This window comes from Corylus avellana, chromosome 4 (assembly GCF_965113065.1).
Source record: "Corylus avellana chromosome 4, dhCorAvel1.hap1.2, whole genome shotgun sequence".
NCBI classification, from domain to species: domain Eukaryota; kingdom Viridiplantae; phylum Streptophyta; class Magnoliopsida; order Fagales; family Betulaceae; genus Corylus; species Corylus avellana.
The window spans coordinates 5,523,140-5,532,508 of record NC_142493.1 but is presented as its reverse complement, the minus strand read 5'-3'; the positions used below and the strand labels follow the sequence as shown (position 1 = coordinate 5,532,508).

General features: G+C 37.2%; 1 protein-coding gene across 1 annotated transcript; it reads left to right on the top strand.

Annotated features, from left to right (window-relative positions):
* Nucleotides 1–1,774: 1,774 nt before the first annotated feature.
* On the top strand, nucleotides 1,775–7,810 carry LOC148586184 (uncharacterized). Its single transcript, XM_088515490.1, has 9 exons — nucleotides 1,775–2,251; nucleotides 2,368–3,336; nucleotides 3,450–3,512; nucleotides 3,603–3,665; nucleotides 3,775–3,849; nucleotides 4,006–4,480; nucleotides 4,540–4,737; nucleotides 6,853–7,085; nucleotides 7,712–7,810. Exons 1-9 carry the CDS (start codon nucleotides 1,808–1,810, stop codon nucleotides 7,808–7,810), a joined length of 2,619 nt encoding a protein of 872 aa, XP_088371616.1. The 5' UTR covers nucleotides 1,775–1,807.
* Nucleotides 7,811–9,369: the final 1,559 nt, after the last annotated feature.

Genomic DNA, 9,369 nt, shown 5'->3' with positions numbered 1-9,369 from the left:
GTTTGTGGGAGTTTCATGTAATTGGATTGATTGATTGTTCTATAATAGCTAGGGTAGTTTTATGTAAGGATAAGTTTGAACAATATTTAGTATTTCATTAATAAATAGTGATAAATAATAAGGTAAAATCTATACCATTTAGGTCTTTTGAGCTAGAGGTTTCAATAAGTGCGATTTAGGGGTATTGGTTAAAATTATTTACTCTAACAGTCTTTTCTCCTTTTTTTTTTTTCTCCTTTTCTTTCTAATGTAATTAACTAGCTTCACTATTCTATTATGCATGTCTATATTTTTACAGATTTGGCTTTAATTTGTAATCAGCTACATAATCAAATTAGATTCCATGCAATGTTGAAAATCATTTACTCTAACAGTCAATGTAGTATTATAACTCATATTATTGATGTGACACTCCAGCTTACGTTATGTGCACACAAGACACCACGCTACACATTCCTCTCAAATATTAAGAAACCTAAACCCTAAACCCTAAATCCTAACCCTAACAAATATTTGAATTATCACCTGGTTGTCTTGCTTCCAAAATATTTGCATGTATTTTTAGGGTTTGAGCTTAGATTTGCATAACTTCATTCTTAAGCAATAATTATATTGGTAAACTTATTTAAAGCTGCTTCTCATACATTTTATTCATTATTTTTGTAGGATGTCTTTGAATCTAGTGTTCGAGGTTAGGTATGGCGGTAGATTCGACAGAAGTTGTGGTTGCAATTACGTGGGGGGAGAAGTTACTGTTCATGGTGAAGGGTATGATCCTGACAACTTGTCTTTTTTTGAGCTTGAAGATATTTGTAAAGACTACGGGTACAAGCCAGGGGATCTAATATACTTCAGAGAACCGGATAAGACGTTAATGGGGGGTTTGCATTTAATCAGCTCTGATGCCGACGTATTGTTCATGGTTGGTTGCCATAAAGGGCAATATATTGTGCATTTGTATGTCGTGTGTTTTGGGGAGGGTCAGGGTGATGTTCAGGATTACGAAGGAGAAGATGACGATGAAGGGGAGGGAAGGGTTGATTACAATGACCCTTGGTGGAAAGGCAAACTCAGTGATGACGAGGATTTATTTGATGTAGATGTTGACGAAGGCGATACTGAAACTGGAGCAACCGGAGCAGGAACTAGTGAAGCTGGAACCGTTGGTGATGGTGATGGTGGTTATGACAATGAGGGTGAGGAGGAAGAAACAGGTGATGAAGAAGATGGGAACCATGGTGAGGCCCGTAGAACTGATGCTTCTATTAGGTCCGAAAGTGGGCGTAAGAAAAATAAAAAATTTGAAGAAGTAGATGATGATGACACAAACTCAGAATTGGCTAGAAGTGACATATTGGAGTCACCACCCCGTAGTGATGAAGAAGCTGAAGGGACATCTACAAAAACGCCCGAATTTCAGCGAATGGACCTAGTTAACCCAGAGCTGCATCTCTACATGACTTTCCCAGACATACAAACATTTAGAGAAGCAGTTAAGGAGTACAATCTTTTGAGGGGCAAGGAAATTAGGTTCAAAAAAAATGAAAGAAGAAAGTCTATTGTTGTGTGTAGGGATGACAAGTGTCGGTACCGAGTATATGCAAGGCAGGTTTCTGATGAACAAACATTTCAGTTAAGATCTATGCAGCCTAAACATGTGTGTGGTAGGCAATACAAGAACTCCATTGTGAACTCAACTTGGATATCGAACAAGTTGATTGAGAAGTTCCGAATTCAGCCGAATATGTCCTTGAATGTCATACAACATGAAGTGAAGGAAAAGTGGAAAGTGGATGTGAGTCCAAGTATGATGTACAGGGCTAGGGCCAAGGCATGTAAAAAAATATTCGGGAAGCTTGAAAACCAATATGGTCACCTGTGGGATTATTGCGAGACATTGAGACAAACGAATAGGGGAAGTTGTATGATGATGAAGGTTGACAGACCAAACCCAAATGTGCTTCCAAAGTTTGGAAGATTGTATTTTTCTCTTGCTGCAATGAAGAAGGGGTTTCTTGATGGTTGTAGGCCTGTCATAGGGGTGGATGGATGCTTCCTGAAAGGGCCTTTCAAGGGACAATTGTTAGCTGCAGTTGGAAGGGATGGGAATAATAATATGTACCCAATCGCATTTGCTGTTGTCGAAGCTGAGACCAAGGACTCTTGGACATGGTTTTTGGAAACCCTAGTGTCCGATCTTGGAGTGCATGAAAGGGGCTGCAGACCTACATTTATTTCGGATAGACAAAAGGTAAGTTATGTTACATTTAATTTTTGCTCATAATTTTCAAATCACACTTAAACAAATTTGTTAATTAATTGTATTATTTTGGTCATTTTTTCATGCATTATTAAATTGTTGTGCAGGGTCTGATGCCAGCTTTAGAGTCTGTGCTTCCAACGGCGGATCATCGAATTTGTGTTAGGCATCTGTATGCCAACTTCAGAGACTTGGAGGGCCATAAAGGATTGGCATTGAAAGAGCAGTTATGGGCTGCAGCAACCGCATACACTGAACATGAGTTTACAACTCATATGGAAGAATTGAAGAAACTTAGTAAGGATGCATACGATTACTTGAACAAGCTTGACCCCAGTGGGTGGTCTCGAGCTTGGTTTAATGAAGCTCCAAGGTGTGAGTTGCTGGTAAACAATATTTGCGAGTGTTTCAACGCATACATCCTTAAGGCTCGTGACAAGCCTATTTTGACAATGTTGGAAATGATAAGAAAAAAGCTGTTGACGAGATATCAGGCTAAGAGGGAAGGGATTGCGAAGTTGACAGGGAGGTTGTGCCCTAGGATTGTGCAAAAATTGGAGGCAATTGGTTTGGATGCAATGAACTGCATTGCAACCTATGCTGGTGATGGAATGTTTGAGGTTTCTGCTCCCAGCAACAAACAGTATGTGGTAGACCTACGTAGAAGACGATGTGGTTGCAGGCAATGGGAAATCACTGGAATCCCCTGTCCCCATGCATTTGCTGCTGTACTCTATGATTGTGGGAATCCGGAGGACTATGTTGATGAATGCTACACAATCGAGACGTACAAGAAGGCATATGCACCAATAATTTACCCAATGCCTAGTCAGGAACAATGGATAAAGACCAGACATGATCATTTGGAACCACCTACAATTAGAGTAGCCCCCGGGAGACCAAAGAGGTTAAGAAAGAGGGCTCCTAATGAGAGTAGGGACCCCAAAAATCCTAACCGAATTAGCAAATTTGGAGCAAGGATGAGATGTGCCAAGTGTACTGGTTTGGGTCACAATAAGAGGAGCTGTCCACTTAATCAATCTTCAGGAAGTCAGCTTAATACCCCCCTACAGCAAGTGTAAGTGTTATTCAACCCTATTAAATCGTCCTTAATAGATAACCTGGTTTTAACTGGCTTGTTTTAGACTTTGTATGACATGCTAATATTTGTTTTCAATTTTTTATGCAGTCACAAAGTGTTGGGTCCAATACTCGATCAACTGGTAAAAGCAAGGCACGTGTTGTGGGCAAGGTAGACATTTGTAGGCGCTTGTACTGCCATTTTTTTACGGTTTGTAGGCAAATGTAGTCACTTGACAATTGTTACATTTGATGTTATCAGAAAGCTAAGGTGGTGAAAAGTAGTGGCAGTGGTGGTCCCAGCCAGTCATCAAATGCAGTAAAGGTACTTAGAAATTATGTTGTTTTAGTAGTCGGTTTTCTCATACCCAACGCATAATGGGTATATTTTTATTAGTTCATAATTTGTTCTTACTTTCTATGGTATTGTTTAGAATAAAGAGGCCTTGAAGAAGAAGAATACAACATCTGGGTCAACCGCTGGTCCACAAGCATCAACCATACTGAAGGTACTTAACTATATGATAGCCGTCTTTACTTTGTACATTTATTCACATAAACCCTAATATGACATATAACATCTTTGCTACCATCTAGTACTTATTTATTTTGTATTTTATATATATATATATATATATATATATTCATTTGTTGTGATTTTGCAGAAGGGTAAGGGGAAAGGTCAGCCTACACATGCTCCACGTGAATTTGTAATCCCCAGACTTGTTGATGAAAGAGAGCACACACCTCCCCCTGGATTTGGAGCAGAAAGAGGCGCAACACCTCCACCTGTTGAAGGCCAAAATGACGATCTCGCCCCCTTTGAACCTGGGGTAGGAATTACCTTACCTGCATCATGGGGCAGGGTGGAAGGTACAGAAGATGCCCTTGAAATTCCTGTAATGGTCACAGAAGGTCCTGCATCAAGGACTCGTACATCTGATAGGATTAGAGGTATTTTCCGTAGTACACCAACCCGGGCTCCTGTACATATTGACCTCACTGAAGCGGTCCCCGCTGGACCTCAACCTTCACGTACAGGGCCTAGAACTAGAGGTGGTGGAAGTGGACGGAAAACTATGGGTGGTGGACCTAGACGGGCTAAAATGGGGAGGGGATTTGCAATTCGAGGTGGTGGAGGTAGAGGTGGTGTAGGCATTGATGTTGCAGGCAGAGGTGGGCAAGCATTGATGTTGCAGGCAGAGGTGGGGCAGGCAGAGGTGGGGTAGGCATAAGTGTTGCAGGCAGAAGTGGTGCAGGCAGAGGTGGGGTAGCTGCACCTACTACTGCTGCACCTCCACATGCTGATGGTACTGTAGCAAAGTCTGATAATATCGCAAAGTTGAAAGGAAAACGCATTGCAACAACAGTAGAAAAGGGTATTGAAATTATGGAAGGCAAGAGGAAACGGCTCAATCCACAATGGAAGCCGTAAAGTCATGGACAACTAGCCTTATGTGTTTTTTGTGGTTTTGATATGTTTTATTTTTTGGTAATGTGTATGGATAACAATATATGTGATTTTCATTTGTAATGTGTATGGATAACAATATATGTGGTGTGGTTGGTTGTTGGATATATGTATGGATAACAGCATATGTGGTAGGAAGTTGGTAATGTGTTGCAGGTAAGTTTCGACTCGGTTGGAAGTAGGTTGGAAATGTGGACATTTTTTGTATGGAAATTGTGAATGTGTTAGTTGGTTACTTGCACCAACGATTTGCATAACTCTGGGGGGTATGTGTTCAATTTATAGTTCTTCATCTTGACACGTCTAGATTATTATTTTCACTTCAATAGCCAGATCTTCTTATTTCGATTCTACTGTTATTACAGCAAATGATACGTTCATTTTGTTTTAGGTATTTGGACCAAGTACTTCGGCTGATTTTGTTCACAAATTATTGAAGGTAAGATCAAACCTTGCACTTTCTTTCAGACAAGTCATTAGTAAAGTGGCATTTTTACTTGCTGTGGAACTTGAATTAATCTATTGTGTAATTGGTTCAATCTCATTGAGTGGAGTTGTTTTTCTTTATGCTTATTTAATATATGGCATATCAGGTTCTATTTGGTTCTATTTCTGACTTAGATTGTATTTCTATTTTCTACCAAGTCTATTTTTCGAAGGGTTAATGCAATATGCATTGGAGATAGTAAACACATGAATTTATCTTAATTTAAAATTTGATTATAGGCTTCCATTTTTCTGTGGAAGCCGTTAACTGTTCAAAACTTTAGATTGTGTAAAACACATAATTTAAATAATACTTTTGATGTTAATTGTTAAATAATACTTTGTGGTTTTAAAGATCAATGTATGGGCAGAAGCAATATTGGAATGGGGTTAACCTACATACTAGTAGTTGGTCTTGACTGTTGAGGGTGGGGGGGGGGGGGTTAAAAAACTACTTCTATTTTTTTGAACCATTTTGTGCCAGGCTTTGTGGATGTTTATTTTATTTTATTTTTTATTTTTTTATTTTCAACAGTTTTGGGGAAAAAATGTCCTCTTTTTTCACCTGGATTTGAAGATTTTCTTGGAAAATTTGTTTCCAGGATTTATCATTCACTTAAGGATATGGAAGTATGGTTCGCATTATAAATATTCTGGGCTTGTGTGATCATTTGTGGGTTTTGTATATTTCTCTATGAGGAGGTTTGCCTAGGAAATCAGGGTTTTTATTCGTTTCAATGGAATGAAGCTCCTCAGGAATTTTACCGAAGGAATACATTATTTTTATCTACTGCAAGGCGGTTTAAACTCATGGGAAATGCATGTTTTCTTCGTTGGAAAAATTTGATGCAGCAATGCTCTGCCGTCAAATTAGATTTTGAGGGGGTTTTTTGGTTTACTTTTGATGCTATGGTTATTATATCCCGGTTGGTGTCTTCCTCAAAATTTAAGCAATAGTTTATAATGTACGACAAATACCCATTTGTATAGGAGCTCTGTTTGTTTTGTTGGAATCTAGTACATTGAAAAACCTATGGATTAAAAGGGAGACAATTCAACGGTTTGTTTTTTTTTAATGAATTCTGTGCAAATGAATTCTGAAGATTTATTATTTTTGTGGGAGTTTAGATTTATTAACTCCTGGATAGAAATGATATTTCTATTCAAGTGATTTCTGATTTGGTTTTAGAGTTAAGCTGGAACAATTAGGACTATTTGCATCTAGGTATTTGCATTTAGTTTATGTTTAATATTTTTGGTTTAATAGTTTGAATTTTTTTTGGAATGTAGTGTACTCCAAATGAAAGAATTTATTGCTTTCTCTCAGGTATTTTTATCACTCTTCTTGGAAAGAGGCCTGTTATAAGAGTATGGTGGAAGCAGACGGAGGCGAGGAGGATATAACTTTTTCTTTGTTTGCTTGCTTGCTTCTTTGTTTGCTATATATATATTTTTTCTTTTAATTCCTTGACAGTCCTTGTAGTTTCAAATTAGTTGTTTGTTGTTCTATGGTTGAACCAACCTCTTATATGTTCATTGGTTTGTATTTCTGCAGTTAAATGTTTGTTTAATAGACCAGGTCTTCAGAAGCCCGGTATTGTTCTGAATCTTGATTCAGACAAGAAAGGAGTTGGTGGAAATGCTGTAGCAAGTAATGAAACAGAGGTTCCTTCCAAGAGAAACCCATCTAAAGAGTTGTGGTATCATGGGTCCGTTGAGATTCCGTATCATGGGTCCGTTGAGATTGATTGGTGTTTGGAGATGCCTTGTATTATAGTTCAACATACGGTGTGTCAGATTATTACTGAATTCGTTAAATTCTTGGATAGCTCAGATCCTCTCTCAATCTTTGTTCTTTGAATTTGTTGTGCAATTTTTTAGTTCTATCGTTGTATTAGAAACCGGATTCTTGTTTTGCTACATATATGACACATAAGGTTGATTTGGCCTTCTTTTTCCACTTTTTCTCCCCTTCTCGTCTTTTAGTTTTAATTTACCAATTTCTTATGATATTATTTTGAGTTTGTTGTCATCAAAGAATTTAGATTAATTCATATATAATCTCAGGAAGATAAAAAGGGACGTTGAGATAAATTATAAGTAAAAGGAAAACATATTTTTTAAGATATATGCATCCAAAGGTTGTTTGTTTTGTATTGCAATTTTAAAGGCCTGGTTGGGGATTGGTTTCAACATGCGATTGATAAAGTTGCGAGGATGGTTCCCCAAGCAATTCACCCCTTCAGGGGACCCTCTGCTTTTTCTTTTTAATGTTCTCATTCTTTTTCAAGCATCATACCATTTATATATATATATATATATATATATATATATATATATATATATATATACATATATATAACATTATAAAATTTATATGATGTCGTATTTGGGCATTGGATCATGTGTGGTAGGTTGATACCCATAACCACAAAAATGGGTACGATAAGTGGGAATCGTTGGATATAATTCTTGATTTTCAAGTCAATGTATCCCTCCCTTTCAAGACATGAAAAGACAAAGAAACAAAGCAACAAGCATATGTGGTAGTGAGAAGGCATGCATTACCAGTTTCTTGCCGTCAATGGAAGAGGGGAGTATGATCTTGAAGAAGTGCAAGTGTCTCCTACCCGCCATACAACTTGGCGGCCGGTGGCCATTCCTCCGGTTGGGCACCAACCCAGTCCGGCGAGTCCTTGACTTCTTCGGTGCCATAGTTAAAAAAGTATTGTCATCCAGCGGTAGAAATGCCTCGAAGCTACTCTGCTCCCCTCAGAAATCAGCTCCGATTCTCAGTGGAGTGGCTGATATGGCACGCCACGAAAGAGAAAAATCACTCTGTCATATAAGGAATTTGATATTTGATTCATTTTAAAAATTACTGTTCAAATTCTTTGAAAAGATTAATAGGAATGCTCTTAATTTTTAATTTAATCTTTTGATACATACACCTTATAGGATAATAATAATAGCTCCTTTGGCATTGACCACTTACTATTTCTCAATTTTTTTTTTTTAATTCTTAATATTTTTACTTTTTACATCACATTAATTTTTTTTTTAAATATTGTTTGAATCAAAAATTACTAAAAAAAAAAAAAAAAAAAAAAAATCACTTTTTAATTGAAATGATAAATGTTATTTTTAAAAGGTAAAAAATAAAACTCAAAATACCCAAGTGACATGCCATACACGCAATTCGTGTATACGTAAAACAGGAAATTACATTCATAGCAACTAATAAATTCATTAAAAAGTACATTACATTTCAAATAAGCTTCTACAATTGCACGGCTCTAAAAAGTACGGCATTGTGCTCCCACAATTACTTATGTTACAAAATACCACATTGTGCTCCCAAAATAACACAAACATAAAAAAAACACAATGTCATCTCAAAATTACATAGACCTCAGTTCAACTTCAAACGGCCAAGCTTGCATTCATACGCACCACTTGAAGTGTATCCAGACAACAAAACGAAAATGACACTTAAACAAATTACCCAGGAACACGCAAGAATTGTTTGGTAATTCTTCTTAACTGCATGGAGTTTGATCTCCCCAATCTCTACTTCCTTATGATACCGGGCAATTTCTTTATCCATTTCTACCTTCAAACACAGATTTTCTCTCTCCATTTCTACCTTCACCTTACTGACTTCAAGTTGAACCATGTCTTCACACCGCTTTGCTTCTGACAACAATTTTTGGTGCTTTCGCCAGAACCAAGTTCCAACCCTTTTACATTTCGCACACAGCTCAGGATCAACCCATTCAAAGTAACCACAATCTCGGTTGATCTATAAAATAGTAAACACATATTAATCACCAATCTAAACACATACAATATTACACATACCCATTTTTTTTATAGTTATATTTAAAATAGGTAAATGGTTAAAGTTTTTTTCACAATCTTTTTTTTTTTTTTTTTTCCTGCTACACTATTGAATATGATAGTGTAGTTGAAAAACCATTACACATAAAATTCGATACCTAAACCCTAAACCATTACACAAGCATCACGCCTAACCCTAGATGCTCTTATATATTGACACTAGAAGCCATGC

What these genes read in the sequence shown, in the direction of transcription:
- LOC148586184 (XM_088515490.1), top strand. Translation starts at nt 1,808, where the DNA reads ATGATGTACAGGGCTAGGGCCAAGGCATGTAAAAAAATATTCGGGAAG. An exon ending in AGGCACGTGTTGTGGGCAAG is followed by an intron (nt 3,513 to 3,602) that starts GTAGACATTTGT and finishes TGATGTTATCAG; the next exon opens with AAAGCTAAGGTGGTGAAAAG. An exon ending in TGCAATTCGAGGTGGTGGAG is followed by an intron (nt 4,481 to 4,539) that starts GTAGAGGTGGTG and finishes TTGATGTTGCAG; the next exon opens with GCAGAGGTGGGGCAGGCAGA.